Here is a 23206-nt window from a genome sequence, read left to right as displayed (position 1 = left end):
TTTTTGGTACATCACTTTACGTCTTGCTTGTAAATCTGAGATGCCTTGAAATATGCATTCTCACAAAGAGAAAGCTATAGCAAGGGTCGTGATGCATATCATACTGGCTACGTTTTCTGATGTTATGATTAAAAGCAGATCTGACTTCTTGAAATGTGCGATTTGAGGTATTTTAACCAACTATCCTCAATAGATTCTCCCTGCTGACCCATTTTGTTGAAGAAATAATGCAAATTGTAAATTTGTGATGGTCATGGCAATGCAAGCATCTCTGGATTTCCATAGGCTGAGAGGCACATATATCTGACAGTATTACTATATAGACATAAAGACACCTTGTCAGTGCTGGTATCACCCATGATATGGTCCCCTTCTTTTCTGAATTTGACCCTTCTTCATTCTCTCTTTTGTTTATAACCCGTAATATATATTCAGTTATTTAATCCATCCTTCCAACTATCATTCCATCTTTATTACCTTTAATCTTCCCCTATTCCATTGATGCTTTAATTATTCAGTCATTTTATCAATTCTTGCAACTATCAAAACCTGCAATCTTCACCTTTTCCATTGTTTTTCCTTCTATCCAGTCATACATTTATTATCTTCTCATTTTAACCATATACCTCTCCAACTATTTTCATTAATTATTTTAACATTCAACTCATTTAATTGTTTTTTTTTAATAAAAAATCAATTCATCTACATCATTTCACCATTCCAATTACCCATCAGTCTCTCAATTGGTTTATTTCCAATTGGTCTAATGCCAATTTGACTAATTACCAACTTGTCTACTACCATTTGGTCTATCATCAATTCTTCTACTATCCACTAACATTTGGTCTATCATCAATTCTTCTACTATCCACATGGTCTAATTGCCATTTCGTCCACTCACCATTTCGTCTAATAACCAGTTGGTCCAATAGCCATTTTGTCCATGAACCATTTGGTATAATTGGATAATTGGGCGAAATGAATGAAAAGAAAATGGGTATTAGACCAACTGGTTATTCAATGAAATGGTCATAGATGAACTGGTGATAAGATGAAGTGATTATCGGACCAAATGGTTGTTAGACTAAATGAAGGTAGACCATGTGATGGGTGGACGAGTTTGCAATAGACGAATCGCCAGTTTTCCTCTGAATTCATCCTTTTTTCAACCTTTTATCAACCTATATATTTATCTATCAATCTTTCAATTTTCAGACATCCATTAGAAAAATTCAGCCCATCTACTTTTCTTTCATGTATTCATACTGTACTTAAAGACGTTCCAAAGTTATGTTTATGTGCATTATGATCTGCGCATATTTTACACTCTGCGCGCTGACGTCACAATGGATGAACAGGTGATTAATTAGCTGTGGGTATGAGCTTATTTTTCTCATCATCTGCACTCTAACTGCAGATACGATGATTATTTTATGAAACTAAACAAATGAAATTATTCCATGGACCATTTTTTTAAATATCTCTACAGTTTCAAAATACTTAACTCTGCAGTGCTGCCAAGAATCACGAATAAGACCCCGAGTTTGAATAAATGGTAGAGTGGTTTTGATAGTTTTCTTCACATAGATACAAAGCATTCGGCGCATTTTTTGTGTTTTAAAAAGCACATTTGCTCTAATAAAATTGTTGATAGTTTGAAAACGAGCACATGAACCCCTATTTTTTAATGTTTGTACCTCTTAGGTATACCTTTCTCTACAACTTTGCAAATTTTGGTGAAAATGACATGGGTTTTGAATAAAGTGCAGCATTTATTGTACTTTTGTAGTTTGTTATTAAAATTTCACATTTATGAGATTGGGTTTTTGTTATCTTTTACGCCATTTTTAAGAACTGACAGTGCTGTTAGACTTAAAATTGCAAACAAATAGCACTATAAATAGATTCTCCATTCTAACGATACAATTATTAACTCTCTGGCGAAATTTGATGAGCTTTTCATGTATTTTGACTGAGTAATAGAGGTCTAAACTCATTGTAGTAATCTTGCGAGGTCTAAAAATGCCAAATTCTTTTGAATGCGCAATTCTTAAGGACATCAATTGGGGGAACTTTGAAGCTCTATAGCAAAAAATCAAGCACATGGACCTATGTTAATTTTTGCATATTTCGAATATTAAGGTTCTACAGTATCTATGTGCAAAGTTTGGTGAAAATGACATGGATTTCACTTTAACTGTGGAACGTCCTTAAATAAATATTTCAACATGCATCTTTTCAAACATTCACCCTGTGTATTTTTAAATCCATCTATCATTCTATTCATCAATGCAAGTATTGATCTCTTTCACCAATCCACTCATTCTTCAATAATCCATTTATCATCATTTTTTAAGTTTGAAGGGGGTATATAGGAATCAGCATACAAATACTTCCTCAGTTTTTAACCAACTCTCTTGAAACTTGGAACACATTTTGGTGTTGGGGTGAAGTGCAAGACACATTTGTTGCATGTGTTGGAAATTGTGTTGCCATGGTAACGGTATATTGTGGCCAATTAAGGTAAAAATCTTGCAGTTCAAATTAATTCCTCAGTTTTTAACCTATTCTCATGAAATTTGGCACACACATTGGTTTTTATGTAAGGATGTACAAGAAATTTTTTGTGTGTGTCAGAAATCATGTTGCCATGGTAACGACATATTATATGGCAAAAATTGGGTTAAAAACTTGCAGTATAATTACTTCATCAATTTTCAACCAATTCTCATGAAATTTGGCTCACACATTGGTTGTGAGGTAAAGATGTTTGAGACACATTTTCTGTGTGTCAGAAATCATGTTGCCATGGTAACAGCATATGCCCCAAATTAGGTAAAAATCTTTCAGTTTAAACTACTTCATCAGTTGTAAACCAATTCTCATGATATTTTGCTCACACATAGGTCTTGGGGTAAAGATGGGCAAGACTTTTTTTTCATGTGTTAGAAACTGTTGCCATGGTAACAGTGCAGGGTGGGGGTATTAATCACCTTCGGTGTTTTATGCTTAATGGGGAAGTTTCAATATTGTAATGATATTTGAGGCTTGCACCCCGATAAATAATATCACATGTTTAGTGTGATATGTTCACATCAAGCTGTCAAATATCTTCAAGCCAAAATTTCTTTTCAATTTATATGTTCGTAGACCCTTATTCATCCTTATTTCTATGTTTCCAACAAGTAATTTTCTCATCATCTCTCTTTTCATGTAGGTAAAAATGATGATGTGGTCAAGCTCTATGACCTGAGTAGCCTGATAATTGAGCACCCAGACTGCCCTTGGGACAACCCCTTTTTGGTCCCTGTTGCCATGTTGCTATACCGTGTTGCTCGTAACATGGCCCAGGCTTCCAAGATATCGGCCAAGTGAGTGAGATGACGTGCAATGATTCATGTTTTTTTGTTTAAAAGTGTGAAATGCCCAATTGAATTCTATATTTTTTTTTAATCTCATAAGTCACAAGCTGTCACATGGTATGATGATGATGGTGATGAGAAGAATTTTGATGGCGATTACACAGTGTGCAAATGTCCTTCTTGAGTGAACCTTAAACTTCATTTCAAGCCATTTCTTCTACATTCAATCAAGTACTTGAATGGATTATTATTGATCAATGTTGACAAATCATGTATCATTTATAGCTCAGGATGTGCTTTCTCATATAAAACTTTGTTTAGTGCAAGTTGTTATGATTCAGAATGTGAGATAACTGTATAATTGTTAAAGGTCAAGTCCACCCCAGAATAACCTTAATTTGAATCCATAGAGAAAAGTTAAACAAGCATAATGCTTAAAATTTCATCAAAATCAGATGTAAAATAAGAAAGTTATGACATTTTTATTAAAGTTTTGCTTAACATCTTTCACAAAACAGTTATATTGCACAACTCAGTGATGTGCAAATGAGATAGTTGATTATGTCCTTCACTCGCTATTTCTTTTGATTTTTTATTGTTTGAATTATACAATATTTCAATTTTTTACAGATTTTACTTCAGGACCAACTTGACGCCACTTAACCATTAACTTAAAATAATGATAGTTCCACATGTTCAGGGAGGAATGAGAAAATTAAAATTTTACGTATTTCATATGATAAAATACAGAAGAAATAGTGAGTGGGTGAAGTCCTCAGTCTGCTCATTTGCATACCGACCGGGAGGTGCATATAACTGTATTGTGAAATTATGCGAAACTTAAAAATGTCATAACTTTTTTATTTTACATCCGATTTTGATGAAATTTTCAGTGTTATGCTTGTTGGATTTTTCTCCACTTATTCAAATCAACTTTTTGTTGGGGTGGACTTGTTCTTTAAGTATTTTTTCTCCACTTTTGTTTAATAGGAACAAGCACATCATTGTTTACCTTCTAAATAAATGCCTATCATTATTGGCTCAATGCAGAGATCAGCATTTAGAGGTAAGGCTATTTGCTTTGCTTTCACATTGTTAAATTCTGTGTTTAAATCTAATCTTTTCACTTGAAGACCCAGCTGGGTAAACTACATGTAGGACTGCTAAGAGTTCTCTTTCAATGAACGCTTAATCACTGGTCTTTTTAAACTACAAACAGGAGAAATTTGAAAATATCTCTATATCTTATAAAGGCACCTTTTTTCGTAGACAAAATTGAAGTTAAAGACTTGCTTTTGTTGAGAGTTGAAACTGTGTATTAATATCACCGAGTCAGATTTAATAGGAAATGGATTTCAGAGCAATCGTGAAAAGCAATCTTCATAACATCATACATGAATGTTTAATCAATTGAATTGTTATTATATGTTCTTTTAGATTGTAGCTCAAGCCAACTTTATCCTATGTCAGATGTTCATGGAGGAATCCAGGCAGAAACAACATGGTAACATGGGAGATGATGATAGTTCAGATTCAGCTTGGAATGGTAATTTATGAAATTCAATATCCTGCTCAAGCTTTTATTATCTTTGTTATTTTGTCTTTATTTATTCTCCCCTACTTGGAAAAAGGGAAGCCTGTAATGAAAGAGTAATTTCCTGTAAAAGATCAAACTACATATTTTATTGACATAAACACCTGAATGTATTAGCATGAGGGTTAACCAGTCATCTCTCAAGGTCAGCTTCGGTGAATTTCTATGAAATTTGGCCTGGAAGAAGGAATCTATTTGTGAAATTGAAATGCACTAAAAACTCAAATTTGGTTAATAAATTTATATCGTTTGTCTTAGCCAAAGTAGTACAGTATTGATGTCCTCGTTTTGTACAAGAAAAAGCAGATGGTCATGGACTTTGTAGGGTAACCATTCAGTTTATGTTACTACTAGGTTCATTTCTTTCAATAATATTATCTTACATCCCCCAGTAGTTATGAATATTTGGTCATGTGAAAATATTGTCTCATTGGTTGATTCTTGATAATGAGAAGTTATAATATCATAATTTATTTTGAAAACAAGGCATAGGAATACAAAAATTAAAATTGTTATTTAAAATATTATACAATTTCATTCTTTGTTTCTTATTTTCATTTCTTAACATGAAGGGAGCTCTACGACCAGCAGTGATGTGGAGGATGAAACCAATGATGATGTCGATGAGGAACAAACAAAGAGAGGAGAGATTGTTCTTCCACCAATCAAAATCAAGAATCTTACCGTCCCTAGTAGCAAGACATGGAAATGCAAAGACACTGATAGTAGGAGGTCAAAGGTCAAATCATTGGATGCTTCAAAGACGGAGAAAGCAAACCAGATTTTGAAATATGTTGCTGATGTGAGTAGACTCAATAATTCTAAACAGTGGACTCATGAATAAAACAGCGTTTTTAACAATGGCAACAGGCGTCAATTTGGCGCACTACAAACGCTTAAATAAGCATAAATTATACAGTAAATCTGCATATACCATGGGTTTTAAAAACCACCGTTGTGAATTTGGGCCAAAGTGTTTCAATAGGTATTGTTTTTTATTTTCTTCAAAGCCAATTGTATTTTTGAAAAGAATGAAAACCATGAGAATTAGGAAAAGTTGAAGATTTCCTAAAGGATTAACTACTCCTTGAATATATTCATGACTGTAGATGAAGGAATAACCCTACTGGAAGATTGACTGTATCGAGACAGACTGAGCTCAAGAAAGAATTGTCCTTTACAGGAATGTGCTCTTTAATAGGAAATATCATGTAAAAAGAAAAAGCAAGAAGTTGTAGCAAGATTTTGTTAGCTTGAAACAATCGTCACAATTGATGTTTCCAATATAAATGTAGTAAAAAATTTAATAAAAATAAGCAAATTTGCTTGATACCCTTTCCTCTAAAGTAACCTACTTCTTTAGAAAGATGTTTCAAGTTATTTATTTGATACACCAATTTTATAGGGCCTTGATGCAATAAAGAACAGTATCCCTGAGTCTACAACCACTACATCTTCACCATCACATAGTGCTATACCGCTTCCCTTGCCCCCTTCAACCCCTGAAAGGACCTCCTTACCTACTGGTAAAGCAATTCCACTGCGAGATAAACCACGAACGGAGAAGCAAAGATCACCAGATAGTACTGGCGGAAGGGATGGTCATGAAGGAAATTTACCTCATGGTAAAGTTCGGACAAAGAAGCTAGGGTTGGTCGACGTGTGCATGCCTACAGGAGGAGAAGTTGCACATGATATCAAGGAGGCTGGTAGATCAGTCCAAAGAACTGAGGAAAGAACCGAAGCTCTGAAATCCTTGGAGACATCCGGTCAAGAGGTAGATAACAGTGCAATAGGACCTGATCAATTGTCTCTTCAATCTACAAACAAACAAGATGCATCGATTGAAAATCCTGGTGAAATGTCAGGGAATCCTTGTGACCAATTACAGCTGAAGGGTGGAGCTGGACAGTGCAGTGACCTTGTGCAGACTGACCACTCACCAAGGAGAACCAAGGCAGTGGCCAAGGAGAAACCATTCCCTCAAGGTTCTTGGCAAGAGACATCTGGGTTGCTATTGCTGGAGAAGGCTTACCAGGCATACGTCACCCTGACTGGGTTAACATGGGAGGAACATAAACATGGCAGGACACTTCTCATGGCACAACTGGCCATCAAATGCTTAAGTAAGTCAAAGAAATTAATTAATTTGACAGTATCATTTGTCAATATGATGATGATCTCTTTTATTGACAGTTGTTTATTTTAGTTTTGTCTTGTTTATTCTGTCTTTCTCTCAGTCTCTCTTTTTGAGTTTCTGTCTGTCTGCATTCCTCTCTATATCTATCTCCCTTTCTATCTTATCTTTCAGCTTGTCTCTCTGCTAGAAAACCTATCTAGCTCTTTCTATTTTTCCTTATATCACTATGATCATTTCTGATCCTTTTCTTGATATTTTGAAGTAGCCCTAGAATGATTTACATCTTCAGTATGTTATTTTTTGCTGATTTATCACAGAATTTTTTGCAAATTATTATTTTTTTTTTAGAATTCTGTAATGAAATGGAAGCAATACCTACATTGCTTTATAGTGTTCTCCTATTTTATCTGTTTTTATTTCCTTACTTCTTTGCACTGATAGGCTCTACACTTCTTTCTATTCTGTTTCCCATGTCAAACATTTAAGTCTTTACATGCTTTATTTCATATTTCTCACATACACGTATATGTTGTTTGATGTTAAAGTGGAACGAATTCAATTCAAGCGTATGTATTTTATTTTATCATGAATATAGATGCTTGCAGGTCAATCCTTGATGGAGAGAGCAATATTTACAATGTTCTAATGATGTGTGGTGATTCTCATCTCTTGTTGACCCATGACCCTAGCAACCATCATCTTCACCATGAAGATTACCAGAACATCTCAGAGACTGACACCTTCATCCTAGAAACGGCCATCATCCAGCAGACATCACAAGGTACTTTCTACTTCCATAAATCATACTTATTGTTTTTGTTTAATTTCTTGAAGAAATGGTTTTTAGTCCATGTGAATCTTTTCATCCCTGTATTAAGAAAGTAAAGGCTGCCACACATCTTACGATTTTTCTGTGACCCGATTTGGGAATAAAACTTAATAGAATTTGGTGCTAATATTGAGACATGGAATATCTTAATGTGTAATGCTCAAAATCATTGTACAAAAACCTATTTTCAAATCTGTGACAATGCTATCATCCTTGTTAGAATAGAATAAAAGCAAGTTTAGTATCTAGTCATAACGATGTCATAGCAATCGTACGATCGGCTACGGTTTGAAACTTATTTGTCCTTTACTCCAAAATAAAGGCTTGCAATCATCCAAAATTGTCACATTTGTATTCTTTCAGTTACTTTGAACCTCAAATAAAAAGATACTTTTCATTCACATTTTCAAAAAATAAGCAAAATGTGATTTGTTCTAAAATCGGATCGTGGACCAGTCGTAAGGTGTGTAGTGGCCTTAAGATAATTCAGTCGTCAATTTGATCATATTTTGTAAAATAAGTTACTTATTTCTTTATTTCTCATGCTAAGATTACGAGTGGGCAACGGAATTCCTGACAGAGACGGAGGATTGTTTGGAATGCAGCATCAAATGTTATAAAGCTTGTCTAAATGATAAGGTGAAGAAGGGGAAAGCATTCAGGAGGAATCTTGGTCAGAAGCTGGGGAATGCTTCTAATGAACTAGGTGTCTTCTTCATGAATACTGCAGCTAATCTAGCTTCAGTAAAAGGTGATTAATATGATAATAATGATAATTTATGATAATAATATTATTAATGATGATGATAATTATATATGCATACCACACACAAATATTCCAAAGGTGCCCTATGTGCACAAATATTATCATACAAGAACAATTATGGTTTAGAATATAGAAAATTCATTCAGAGGAATGTGCCTCATTTACAAGTATGATCCAGTAAACACTTCAATAAAACTGTTTTTGCAGACCACTAGAAACCTTTAATTTGTGAAATATATAACATATATTTGTGTTGTGATACCAAGTCATATATCATATATAAAACTTAATTCAGAAAATGACTATATTCTAAGTAAATGTTAAGTTCGATCAATTATCTGTTCATTTGGAACTTCCCACATGTACATGTATGTGATATGATATTGTTAAAAGGCCCTGTGTAATGTGTTTGGTTTATTTTGCAGAAAAAACATTGGAAAAAGTAAGGAACATTTATGTAGGGGATTTGTTATATTGCCTCTTCTCCTCGTACATTTAGGTTTGATTGGTGAGAAAATTTGATTCATGAAACAAGGTATTATTGATGTGATATTGTATAAAGTCTTATTCTGATTTGTGTCTATACAATTTCGGATTTAATGTGAAGTACATACCTCACATAAAAAGAAGTATAAATTTCTGTTAATCCTGTAAAATTTAATTACAGTGTGAATGAGCATAATATGTTCTGTATACTCCCATTCAGACTCAATGCCCAGTACGTTTGAACAGGAGCTATGGAAGGAGAGTTATCGTTGTTTTGACACTGGTGTGAAGTCCTTTGAGGAAGTCTCAGATTCAATAAATGTGGCTCTTCTCAATTGTAACATGGGGCGTCTGATGAGGCTATGTGCACAGAGCTATGCGTCTGGGGGCAGCATGGGACCAAATTCAGAATTTAGCCCAAAGGAGAAGCACTACTATGTAAAGGTATGTCAAACTTTCTCTCCCCCCCCCCCCCCGATAATATTCAAATTGCTCTCATCGTTTGCTGTAATTCTAGTGCCAGGTTAGTTATAATTGCTTTTCACAGGCCATGTTGTTATTGTAACTTGGTGGGCCCCTCCCAAGTATTGTGTTTAAACCCAACCAATAATTAAATAACCACTTTGGCCCGTATTCTGAAGTCAGGTTTAACTTAGACCATGGTCTAACTCTGATAAATCATGGGAAGCCAAAAGTGTCAAAATTTTTATTGATTTGTATGTTTCTCATGTTTGCTGTGCTCTTTCCTGATTCATCGATGGTGAAGACAATCATCTTTTTATACTTCCTAGATAATTATGAGTGATTTGAGAGCCAAATGAGCTGAAATATGATATCTCTACTGTTAGTGATTTATGTAACAATTGGCTATCCATACTTAAACCACAACTTTAAACCTGAGTTTAAGTTAAACCTGACTTCAGAATACGGGCCTTTGAGTTGTTCTTTCAGTACATTAGATCTTATCAAACATTTCTAGCTTGTGCAATTTTCCATGTACGTCACAGCTCACCTTTTGTACATGTATGAAGACTGCATATGTAATATTATTGGAATAAGATGGAAGGATATACAAAAGTAATGGGGTCAAAGCCGGCTGTTTTCAGTCAGTTAGGTGCTCGGTCAAAAAAATGTTCATATACTCCGTACACATACTAAGATAATTACGTATGCAAATTTATTCACTATATAGCTTATACAAGATGTATATTTTCTTTTACTTTTTTTCTGTGGTGAATACATTCCTCTTCAGTTAAGTGTAATTTTACATTTGCCAATTGCTCAAAGCTATTTGTGTTTTATAACCATTAATGAATCCAGTCCAAGTTTCATTGCATGGTATACAATACACCACCCAGTGATGTGGATTTCTGTCCTGATTACCCATCATTCCCAGGCAGCAGAGTGTTACGCAAGGGGTCTTCACATCCTTGGCCACAAGAGCGGACATGTTGCATTGTGGGATTCCATCTCATGGGAGCTCTGCTCGACGTATTTCAACATGGCATGTTTGATGCAGGATCAACCTCCAGTAGCTACCTCCACTCTAGCTGAGGTAATGATCATCATGGTCAAAACTTCATCTCCCCCCTCTTTTTTTTCAGTAAACCTACACAAAAATGTTAAAATTTCCAACTAATTGTGATTATTTTCTTACCATCTTATTGTGGGTTTTTTGCATGTTCAGCTTGGTCTACAAGCAGTTGGTCTACTTTCCAAACAGTCTAATACCACATGGGCTAAACCCATTTGGTCTAATTTCTGTTTGGTCTACACTACACCTGAGCTCCGTAACACAAAGATTAGCGATCAATCGCTAAATGAACTGACCAATCAAGATCAACATTACACGCGCAATTGGCACAAAATACTGACCAGGAACCAATCAGAAGTGTTTTCTCATATTTGCTATTCATCGCTAATCTTTGTGTTACGGGGCCCTGGTCTCATTCCCACTTAATCTAATTCTCTTATTCTATAAACTCATAGAATCATGCTTATTATTAGCATTCTTAGAATCACCATCTTTAAAGAACCATTCGCCCCCCCCCCCCGCCTCCCGATTCACCTCTTTCATAACCCTTCTCAGCCCATGCTTATTATTAGCATTTTTAGAATCACCAATTTTAAAGAACCGTTCGCCCCCCCCCCCCCCCCCCCCCGGCCTTCCGATTCACCTCTTTCATAACTCTTCTCAGCCCATGCTTATTATTAGCATTTTTAGAATCACCAACTTTAAAGAACCGTTCCCCCCCCCCCCTGCCTTCCCTTCCGATTCACCTCTTTCATAACTCTCCTCAGCCCATGCTTATTATTAGCATTCTTAGAATCACCATCTTTAAAGAACCATTCGCCCCCCCCCCCCCGCCTCCCGATTCACCTCTTTCATAACCCTTCTCAGCCCATGCTTATTATTAGCATTTTTAGAATCACCAATTTTAAAGAACCGTTCGCCCCCCCCCCCCGGCCTTCCGATTCACCTCTTTCATAACTCTTTTCAGCCCATGCTTATTATTAGCATTTTTAGAATCACCAACTTTAAAGAACCGTTCCCCACCCCCCCTGCCTTCCCTTCCGATTCACCTCTTTCATAACTCTCCTCAGCCCATGCTTATTATTAGCATTTTTAGAATCACCAACTTTAAAGAACCGTTCGCCCCCTGTCTTCCCTTCCGATTCACCTCTTTCATAACTCTCCTCAGCCCATGCTTATTATTAGCATTCTTAGAATCACCCACTTTAAAGAACCGTTCCCCCCCCCTGCCTTCCCTTCCGATTCACCTCTTTCATAACTCTCCTCAGCCCATGCTTATTATTAGCATTCTTAGAATCACCCACTTTAAAGAACCGTTCCCCCCCTGCCTTCCCTTCCGATTCACCTCTTTCATAACTCTCCTCAGCCCATGCTTATTATTAGCATTCTTAGAATCACCCATTACGTCATTGCAGATTCACCGCACTTTAAAGACAGATAATCTGATGAAGGTGGGGATTTCAGTTGTATGACTTCCATAAATGCAGTAATTTGCAATAACTTTATATAGATGAAACCTTTCATTTATAATCCTGTTTTTCTATTTAGATTGAGAAGGATGTGTTGGAGTTCATGAGCAAAGCATTAACTCTTTGCGATGTAGAGGATGCATCGTCTAGTAGACATCCACTGTATCAGTATAGGGCAGCTACTATCCATCACAGGCTTGCATCCATGTATCACAATTCAATCAGAAGTCAGGTCAGTTGACGAGTTTATTTGCTCTATTTACAAAATCATATAAAAATGCACAGAAAATATGCATTGTAATGGCAATAGATGCACATCCATAACAATTCAAATAGGAGGAGAGCCCAATTCAGCAATGTTTTACTAACAAAAGGTCCCCACCTACAAAAATGTTTTTATGTGATACAGAGGAGACATCATCCAGCAGACAAAAGTCTATCAGCATAGGGCAGATTCTCTATGCCCTCACTGGCAAGTCTTGTATCTGATTGCCTTCTCAATAGACTTGATCTATGGTGTTACTACACCCCCACTGGCAAGCCTTGTTAGTATTTTCCTCACTTTGTTTAGCTCATTTGTGAACATTTTAATTCAGTGCAGCATAATAAATATGTATCTTGGTTTAGTTTCAATAAAATTAAATAATCTACATTTTCATTAAAATTCATATATAGTTGTCTTTATTCTTGTTGTAGTGTCATTCAATGCTATCTATATTGTAAGAGTTTGTTTCAACTTTTAATACTAGCAAATATTCTAAACGTGTGTTGGATTTTAAATGTGCTTTCTACTTTTTTCTCAAAAATTATTAATCTCTTTCCCTTATTCATTTTCCCCTTATCCTCCCTTGATCTCTCTCCCACTCTGCCTAATTGTCTCTCTCTCTCTCTCTGCCTGTCTCTCTATTACCCTGTCTGTCTGTCTCTCTCTCTCTCTCTCTCTTTAGTCCTCTCACATGAAGAAGAAGCACACTAAGACTCTAGCTGAGCTTCACTACACAAAGGCTGTCAAACTCTTCAAGGAGATGGATCGTCCTGTTGAACTAATCCGGGTTGAGCTAGAGAGAGTAGCATTGCTAGAACATCAGTTTGAAAGTAAGAGTCCCTGCCTTTGCCCATGTCATGAAGTATTTATGAGTTGCAAACAGTTTGTTGATATGATGGTAGAAATTTTTTGTATATTTGTAAATCATTAATTTTTATGAGACACCATAGAAGCTGTTTCGGATGCAGCCCTTGGCCAGGCTGTAGATTTTTTGGTGTTTTTTTTACAGCTTTGACTGATTAGGTGAGTTACTGAGAAGTGTTTTTGCAAGGTCTTGATTAATGCCTTGATTACATTTGCCATGTTCATTGTATGGTAGATTAGTCTGCATTTTTTTTAATGACATCGTTGGTGGCTACGGGCTGCGTTTATTATGCTTACAATACTGTATTTACAGCCATCATATGATTTCTTGTGTTAGACACCATTGAGGTCTAAAGGCAAAGCCATACAGAAGCACTACAGAGATCGTACGATGCTTGCTAAACAAAATTTAAACCCAATGTTGGTTCAGAATATGTACGAATATTGTACGATTGCTGTATGCCACCTTAATGAGATTGAAAATTAGCAGGATATCATCACCCTACAATGATTCTCCCTTTCTTTCATAAAATTTGACATAAAATTTCAAATTTATCTGTGGCAAATATTCTCTTTACAATTGAATAGCACCATTTAAATAACTTATAACAGTTGCTTGTACCTTGCCACTTATATGAGGTTTTATGCATCAGGACCCTACTCTTTTTCATTTTAATAGCTCAAACAAGCAAAGGACCCAAAGTGAAGACCCTAGAGACTGCACTAGGCATCATCCTTAATTGTAGTGACATCATCCCTCAGTTGGAAAAACTGAGCTACAAAATAGTAGCAAAGACTGCAGATAAATCAGAATCTGTGATGCAGGATGTTGTAGCTTCCAAGAAGGGAGATGTAGGGCTTCATCAGAATGTCATGACGAGTGACAAGAAACAGGAAATAGGGAACCTCAAAAAGGTTGATGGGGAACATGAGCAAGGATGTGAAGCTGTAGAAGAGTCAAAGACTGATGCCAAAATATCTCCTTTGAGACAAGGTGTTGGGTCATCTGAAGGAGTGGCATGTGATGCAAGTCAAGCACTTGAAAGAACTACTGAGGATCTACCCTTGGGGAAAGAGACTAATGAAACTTCATCAAGGGAAGATCAGATCCAAGGAGCTGGTGGAGATCCTGCATGTGAGGGAGGTGGAGCTGAAGCAGAAGTAGGTGGAGCCGATGATGGAGTGAAGGTAGGAGAGGACATGACTGACGGTACCAAATCAGAAGTTGACGAAGTCAAGAGATTGCTGACTATCTTTGAGAGTCGTCTTCAGTTTGTCCTGCTTTATCTTGTCAAGTATTCTAGCAGTGGCAAGCATGGGTGAGAGTTACTTTCTTATTTTATCATGAGAGGTTTATGGCAATTTGGTATAAATCTTGCTAAGTTCATTGGCAGAGGTCAGTTTTGATAATTACAGGAAGAGGCTGAGGTCAGTTTTTCCAAATGAATGAGTTTATCATAGAATATTATATGAAGTTGAAATTATTACATTGTATGTTTCATTTTTATGTGCAGAAGATAGTCAAGATACCATTATGTTTAGTGCAGACAATACTGTAGAGAAGATATTTTACATATTAAATGAACAATTTTCATAGTTTCATAAGCTTCAACACAGAGATTTTATTATGTTTCTTTTTTTAAAGATTTATTTCCATGAGCGCGTTTGACTGTGGGGGCACTTTTTAAATCTACACCATAATTATTATTAATGCAAACAACCAAGTATATCCATGAGTGTTTGATGATTTATTTCATGAATGTGAATAGTTTATTCTCTCTTGACTTGTTATTAAAAGGTAAATATGAATAGAAAAGTGTTATTCTGTTTGTTAAAAAGGGATTATATAGATCTCTTTTTCTTTCTTTGACTCATTTATTTTTCTGTACAATACATGTAAGTTTATCATTCAATTCAGTTCAATTAAAAACTAATTCTATTTTTCGTTCCTGCTTTCATTTTTTGAATGCAGCTCCAATGATGAAGATCGGTACAAGAAGATGTACAGCTCATCTCTAGGTAGACTGCACAGCTCAGCAAGCTCTGATAAAGTTAGCCTTAGCTCAAGACTTCAGGATATATGCAACATTGCTTCTACTCATAGATAACAGTAGATGAAGATATCTAGGCAAAGTGGATGAAAACATAAAATATTTTCGAGAAGGGATGAGAGTTAAGAGGGAGAGAGAGAGACAGAAACAGAAACAGAGTTTGAGAGTGATAGAGAGAATGAGAAATGGACAGAATAAGGAGATGCATGCTTAGGCTCTATCAGGTGCCTGTTTTGAGAAAGACGTAGGCCTAGAAAGAAGTTGCTGCACCTTGAAAATTTTACTAAAATTTCACTGAAAATTTGTAGTCTAATATGCACTGGGATTTCATATTGGTTCATCAGCAAAACTAGTATGCTGCACTATTTGAAAAGACCCAGAGACCTCTGAGAAAGTGAATGCAAGCCACTTTATGTGCTAGTATAATTTACTTTTATTAGAGATATTACATTGATTGTTGTGTAATGTATATTAGTATGCAGAATGCATACAGTAACAAGTTGCACGAAACCTCTCTTTACCATTATAATTAAAGGCATTACAATTATTGTGCAATATTCTATTTGTCAGTATTAGTATATAAAAATTGTGACACACATAAAAAGAAGATTGCTGTTATTCATCTCTTAGAAAATAAGCACTTGAAAAAATATATGGAAGAATTTTGTGTCCAGTATCAATTTCAAACATATTCAGACTGAAACTATCAGGGTCACAGACTTGGTATTTATTTTGTTTAAATGTATGTTTTTAAGTATTTGTCCAGTTAAAAAGGTGCCAAATGTATTGCTTTTAAGTTGTTCTTTTGCCTCCAAAATACTTCCTTAAATTTAGGTTTTTTTAATCATTGAGAATGGCATATTTCAACTTTCAGCTGATGTGATTAAAAATGATAATCAGTAATATTGGCTTGCCATATTTAATGTTTTTGTAAAGACGTGGAAAACTTTATGTACTGCTTAATGAAACACATCTCTTTCTTATCTTAATCACTTTACAATGAAAGCCATTATTTTCAAGTTAAGCAAAGATCCTGTCTGAAAGTACTTAGTTATGAAAATATATATATACATCTTGCATGATTAAAATAGGTATAAGCTATGGAAATCCAACAATGTCATTGTTTAGATTGCATTATGCCTGAGTATAGTGCTTTTGAGAGATAACCTTGACCTATACATTATAATCTTTTTGACCAATCAGCATGTTCTTTTGACATTGTTAACTTTTCATAGTTTTTACCAATTTCACCCATGCAAGATGTAAATACTGTATATACAATAACCAAAATACTTTCAGACGTACAGGAAGTATAAAAAGAACAACTTTATGCAATACATTTTGTTGTTAACCAATGGCATTCTGTAATATCGTCTAAGTTGCTTATTATGACATAAATGGCTCTCAATAGTTTTGATTGATGTTATCATCAATTCCCTTGTTAGGCCAGTATTATATATGAAGAGAAAGACCAACACATAGTGCATCTATTTTAGTGAATGGATAAAGTTAAGCTATTTAAGAATATACTCTGTAATTATATTCTAATTCAGAGTTTAAGAGAGCTATTTACAATGATTACCAATTTATTAAAGAATGAGATTCTTCATAATCCTGCAGACAAGGTAGGCTTGCATACAATCCTCTTATTCTATTTCTATTTTTCCCCAGAAGTTTTTATCATGACTCTAGAAACACGATGACTAACCCATGGTTGTAGGATTGAAGAAAAAAAAAAACAATTAGAATGTGAGTAAAAGTAATAAATTCAGGAGTGTTCAACAGCAAGAATCGGCAGAAACAGAAGAGAGGAGAAAAATTAGTAAAACAGAATGGTGAAAATTTGAAAAAAAAATCAGAGAAGCAATAGGGAAGTTATAGCTGTTTTAAAATTGAGATCCCCAAGATTATGTAAATTTCAAATTGGCAAATGGGTAAGTAAATTATGACAAGTGGAAGGGACTACCTTCCTACGGTCCATGTACTTCATTATCAGGGATTTTTTTTCCTGTAACCTATTTCCCTGGGGCAGTAGTCACAATAAGAAGGGACAATAGCTCAGTCCGTGGGGGGGGGGGGGGGGGGGGTTTCGGATATTCCGATGACCCGTGTTCATTGCCACTTGGTACGCTAATGCCCTTTGGTAAGGCATTAATCCTCATTACCAGGTCCTTCAGAGAGGACCTTAAACCGTCTATCCTCTGGTTGCTTGCTTCCAAGCATTCATGCTCTCTTAGCAATCAGGTAAAAAAAATCACTACCAAATATAGTAGCATATTGTTTTGTCATTGTGAAAGAAAAATATAATTTGAAGTAAAACTTAAAAAACAAAACGTTTTAGCTTTTTATGTTTTGGAGTAAATAGAAGAGTAGTCCTTGCCTTACATCACCAATTCACCATGACATCACCAATGCAGCCAATTTATTTCCAAGGTTAAACTAATTACCAATTTTTGCAACTTTTACAACTTTTCTATGGTTTGTCCGATATTGATCGAACTTTCCTGTCTACTTCTCTGATTTTTCTTTTTCCTCCAAAAATAACTTTTATTTGGGTTAGATTCCCCTTTATTAACCCTTTTTTAACAAAATTTTGCATTTGCCTTAGGTTTCGTACAGGGACTACTTCCATTTGGCAACAGGTTTATAGCAATTCATATTCTGATGGGGGAAAACCCCTTGTAGGAAGTAGATAATCAACTTGCCCCAGCAAACCCAATTAACCCACCTGAACCCATTAACTACTGGAATATTGTGGTCCATGTGTTTAGTCTGTGTGAGTTATACTGTTTAGCAGTTAATGGAAAAGACAATACACAGACAAAGAAGTAAAAAGGTATAAATATTTGAAATCATTAAATGGATATGTGAAATTGACAATATCCGCATGGGAGTATTCTTTTCAAGTTTGCACAATGACTTTGTAAATTGCAGCTTCCTCTATAGTATTTCTGATTGTTCTCTGGAAATATATGTGGTGCTATTAGGGTTTATTACTCGCATAATATTGTATTTCAAGCACAATAAAGATGGTCTAATTTTGTGAGAAAAGCTATTTTGTTGAAAGTAGACTTCAAAAAGTCTTAGCATAATCAATATATTGCTGAATTATATTAGCTCTATATTTTTTCTATTCATATTATCCTTCCTATTCTGTTTTATGTGCAAACTACCCACTAATGTCTGTACCTTGTGATGTGGAAATCTAGACACATCCATCAGCTCAGCCCAAATTGGCACCTAATATTTTTCAGCTCCTGATGACAAAGCAATGTGATGAAGGGGCAGGACCACTGCAGTCTGCCCCCCCCCCCTGACGAGCCACAACCCATGCAAAGGACGTATCCCTGCCCCCCCTGACGAGCTTGAAAGACCTTTTTTGCCCCCCCCTGTGGAAAATCCTAGGTACGCCACTGGGCAGGACATACTCATTTGTTTGATATCAAATTCGTCTCATTTGTTTGATATCAATTCATCATAATAGCAAAAATATTTTATAAGATACAGTAAATTTTATGATGCTTTGCAAGTGCCAACTTTTCTTTGAATTTCCTGGGTGTATATAAACTTTTGGCCTCAACCGTATCTGCGTGATAAGGATAAAACCATTAAGATACAGAAAAAGTTCACCTTGTGAATGGAATATCTATTGCAATAATTATGATTATTGTTTATTTTCCGGTAATTAGAGAATATAATAAGAATGCATATAATATTTGATGAAACAAACTATAGCATGCAGTTCACGGCTTACAAATAAATCTGCCCTTTGGCAGTACTACTTCTACTGGCCAATATATACATATGTTCAGAAACTTGAAAGTTTTCCTTGATATTAGGAAAATAGAAATAAAAGTCTGAGTCTCAGTGATTAAAAACAATGCTGAAATGCTAATATGCACAGGATGATGTTTATGTGATTTCTCATATTATGAATAAATCAACTAGAAAATTAATGATCATTAATTTATTTGTGTTTATTTATTTTCTTGTGGCATTCTTCAGCTATATTTCTTTGATTTGATAACAAAGAACTCTAAGATAATGATTGCATGAAATTAATATATGTTTTACCTGTGTTTCTGGAAATCCTTGGGCACAATCTTAATTTTTGAAGAATGCAAATGGATCTTTTCAAATAAATGTAAACAAAGTTTTATCTGGATGAAAAATTGAGAATGGACAGGTAAATGAACATATATAGGAATACTGAATAAAAAGGGAGAGGGAACAAGAGAAAGAGGAGGATGTGCATGAGAAGAGAAGAGAGTTTGGAGATCGAGGAGAATATATGGGATTTTGATTATAAAGGTCATCCCAATATTGAGAAAAGAATCATTTGTGTCAAAGAAAAATGTACTAAAAACAGAATGGTGAAAGTTTGATAAAAGAAATAATGAATTTTGTTGCAAAAAGATAGCATTTTAGTGATTATTTGAAATGGGATAGATGCATTTTCCCCTACCCTATATCACATTGAGTTGACCTCAAGTTAGAAATGTCGATCCATGGGCATATATACTGGCATGACGTATACCTTTTGAAAATTCTGATTATGTTCTTTCAACAAATCTGCTTCTCCTATATCCTCAATTATATCGTTTTTAATGTGATTTACCTTAATTTGGAGATGAACATAAAAACCAATAGATGCACAGGGGCCCAGGATCATGGAAAGGGGGAAGAATTCAACAAAAATGTAATGTTATATCTTTAAAAAAAAAAAAAAAAATTTGCAGGAAGATCGAGGCGCCATCAAAATGGCCTTCGGGGGAAATAATTAAGCCCCGAAGAAAGAAATGAAATCGATGAATTGGAAAGATAGTTCTGACTGACATTTGATTACGAAAGGGCATTGTTCAGGGGCCGCGGAAGCGGGGGGGGCCGGGCTAGCTGGCTTCAGCGCCCCCCACTTTTTTCCAAAACCATGTACAAAAACATAAAAATGACCATAGGATTGTGATTTTTTGCATGATCAGCCCCCCCCCCCCACTGGCACTTTGAAAACCGTTCGATCCGCGGCCCCTGTTTGTGTCGAAATACTTGCATCTACCCCCCCCCCGGGCAAAGCTTTGCCCCCCCCCCCCTACACGCACACACACCACGTACCACCACGTACCGAGGACGCGTCCAGCTCATCGCGCTGCCGATCAACTTTTTCACCTCTGACCTCTTCCAAGTTACCGGCGAATTTCCTCCTCACGTTTTCCCCTTGAACTGCTCAAAATGTTCAGATGTCGAGCTGCATTGCATGGTTTGAGACCATTATCAAGGAGTTTTTCTACGTCTTTAAGTAAAGCAAGGCTATCAAATGGTAAATATATCTGATCGTACAAGCAAGACCGCATATTCACATCATTGATTTGGAAAGAAACTCCAAAATGACATTATTCAGTCCCACCCGTAGGATATACCGTAAGTAAGCGATCATTATCTCAGTCTCGGATATTATTATTGCCTATTGGATCGTTGTTACTATAACTAATGTCGAATGTTTTTATAAAACAGTAGTCCTATGTGAGTGTATGGTAGGCATACGCCATGCTACTAAGATAAGTATGAAAAAAAAGAAAGATGATCATGTCATGGTGATAAGTAATTTCAAATTAAATATCACTCTAGCCTAGGCGACACCCTTACTGCGGCAGCCCGAACACGTACTGTGTTCGGGCTGCGTTGTGATTCACCCCAGCTCACCAGATCAAACCAGATGAGCATCGGGAATCAATCAAAAATACATAAAATTGCACAAAACTGTTACAAAGGAATCAATACATACTTACAACTTAAGGCGCAATATGGGCGGCCCTCAAAACTTCGAAATAATTCCCCAAAACGAAGCAAAAACGTCGGAAAATTTTGCCGGTGTGCATTAAAAGTCGTTTGTACAGGAAGCAATGGAGGATCGATATAGCCTTTTGACGAGGCAACGAGATAAATTGATTTTTATCTTCGTGCTAGCAGAAAACAAAAACAAAAGATAAATAATAGCATAATCCTTATAAAAACAAAAAATAAAATAATAATCGATTATAATACGCTCTTCCTATTAATTTCACCCTGTTTATTCACTGAGGATCCTATAGAAATATACTAGAAGTCTTTGACAAAAGGCTATCGTATGAGGCATGCGAGAAAGGGTAATATGAATATTCATAAGTCTAACTTAGTGGCGTAATTTCTTTTTCGATGGTTTGGCTGCGTGGCAGCCAGTGAATAAATCACTATTTTAACGGCCTTTTGTTTTTATTCGATTAGCTTCTTTTCATGTAATTTTTTTCTTCATTCTTTTCTCGTGTTCTAATATTATTTCTTAGTTCTCCCTCGTGATTTCTTTTCACTTTCTTTATTTTTTATCCCCTTTTCCGTTTTGTTTTTATTATTTTCATATTTTGTTCATCTACTTTTCGTTTCGTAGTTGATTTTCTTTTCCTTTCTTTACTGTTTCATTCTTTTCTTTTTTACTTTTGCTCTTTTTTCTTCGTTTCTTGTCTTTTCTTTTCACTTTCGTTTTCTTTTTTATTCTTTTTTCTTTACTTTTCTTCCTATTGTCTCTATATTTAAATTAGTTTCTTTATCATCTTTTTTTTTTTCGAGAGAGATTATGCACGTGGTGTCGCACATTTTTTTTAATATGCATAATTGAAAACAATTGATACACCTTGTGAGTAAAAAGATAATTTGATAGCCTATTTTATGTGGTTTGTATTGACGCTTGAAATGATGAAGCCTATTCTTTGCAAATAATTTATTTCCTTGTATTATATTAAGAAGTACTAGTAATTTGATATCATTTCATGTTTGTATTTGAGTATTATTCTATTGTTGTAAATTGTTGAAAATTGTTGTACAAAATAATTATTCAGCCTTTGGCTGCAAGGCATGTTTTTAACAAACCATTATTTAATTGATTTTAGCCATATATATGGCTGCTATTTTTTCAAGCATTCAGCTTACGGTAGCTGGTCTCTGCATTTGAATTCATTTGTTATTGTTTACATGAATTATGTCTATATCTTCTTATAACCATAGGCGGCGGAAGTGGGTGCGGGGGGAGTATCCCCCCTAAATTTTAGGTGGGGTTACGAACCCCCCTAAATTTTTTGTTGATAAGTTTTTTTTTTTTGCTTCAATTTTTTTTGCTTGTCATTTTTTTTTGCTTTTCAAAAAAATGTGGTGCCCCCTAAAATTGTTGGCTTCCACCGCCAACTACATTGTCACCGTTGTAATTTGATCATTATGTATGTTTGATTTTAAATTATTGTTATAAATTTGCAATTTTGAATAAATGCAGAAATACCTGCTTTAAAAAGAAAGAGAAATGCTCGCATATATGACGTCACAAATAAAAAAAAATAAAACTCTATTATTATTTAACGAGATATATAATCCTGTATCCCCCCCCCTGTTATCAAGTCAATATACACCAAACATATTTCCTCGCACTTCGGGTTATTATTGTTTTATTTAGTGACACATGCTTCTTTTTCATGACCACTTTAAGTGATTTCCCCATGTTATGGTCTTAATATAAAACAGTTCCTATCCGTGATTTTCATTATTGGATTGTTGAGATCTGTCTACTCTCCATGAAGTCCTAAAATCAGTCCTTAAATGTCCCCTTTTCTGATCTGAATATAAAAAATTTTCAGCTCGCGCTTTTCGCTCGCCACATTTGGTCAGTGAAATACGTATGGTCTTAATGAATTCCTACAAACAAGCCTGAGAATGCCCCATTTCAGGTCTGAATTATCTAAATTTTCAGCTCGCGCTTCGTGCTCATAATATTTGATTAGTGAGATGCATATGATAATCATGATTACAATGACTACAAAAAGTGTTTCAT

At 35.3% G+C, this 23206-nt stretch overlaps 1 protein-coding gene across 1 annotated transcript in view; it reads left to right on the top strand.

Annotated features, from left to right (window-relative positions):
* LOC129260644 (erythroid differentiation-related factor 1-like) overlaps positions 1-19316 on the top strand; it is a 46220-nt gene extending 26904 nt beyond the window's left edge. The window contains exons 8-20 of the mRNA XM_064114263.1: positions 3218-3371; positions 4353-4428; positions 4800-4908; positions 5529-5758; positions 6362-7082; positions 7692-7877; positions 8476-8676; positions 9398-9621; positions 10574-10732; positions 12260-12412; positions 13128-13275; positions 13989-14628; positions 15282-19316. Coding sequence (XP_063970333.1) covers positions 3218-3371; positions 4353-4428; positions 4800-4908; positions 5529-5758; positions 6362-7082; positions 7692-7877; positions 8476-8676; positions 9398-9621; positions 10574-10732; positions 12260-12412; positions 13128-13275; positions 13989-14628; positions 15282-15417 — 3137 coding nt within the window. The 3' untranslated portion in view covers positions 15418-19316. The remainder of the gene's footprint in view (positions 1-3217; positions 3372-4352; positions 4429-4799; positions 4909-5528; positions 5759-6361; positions 7083-7691; positions 7878-8475; positions 8677-9397; positions 9622-10573; positions 10733-12259; positions 12413-13127; positions 13276-13988; positions 14629-15281) is intronic.
* Positions 19317-23206: the final 3890 nt, after the last annotated feature.

The sequence above is a fragment of the Lytechinus pictus genome, unplaced genomic scaffold (genome assembly GCF_037042905.1).
Source record: "Lytechinus pictus isolate F3 Inbred unplaced genomic scaffold, Lp3.0 scaffold_19, whole genome shotgun sequence".
Taxonomy (NCBI): Eukaryota; Metazoa; Echinodermata; class Echinoidea; order Temnopleuroida; family Toxopneustidae; genus Lytechinus; species Lytechinus pictus.
The sequence above is the reverse complement of the archived record's forward strand: the minus strand, read 5'-3'. Positions and strand labels throughout refer to the sequence as shown.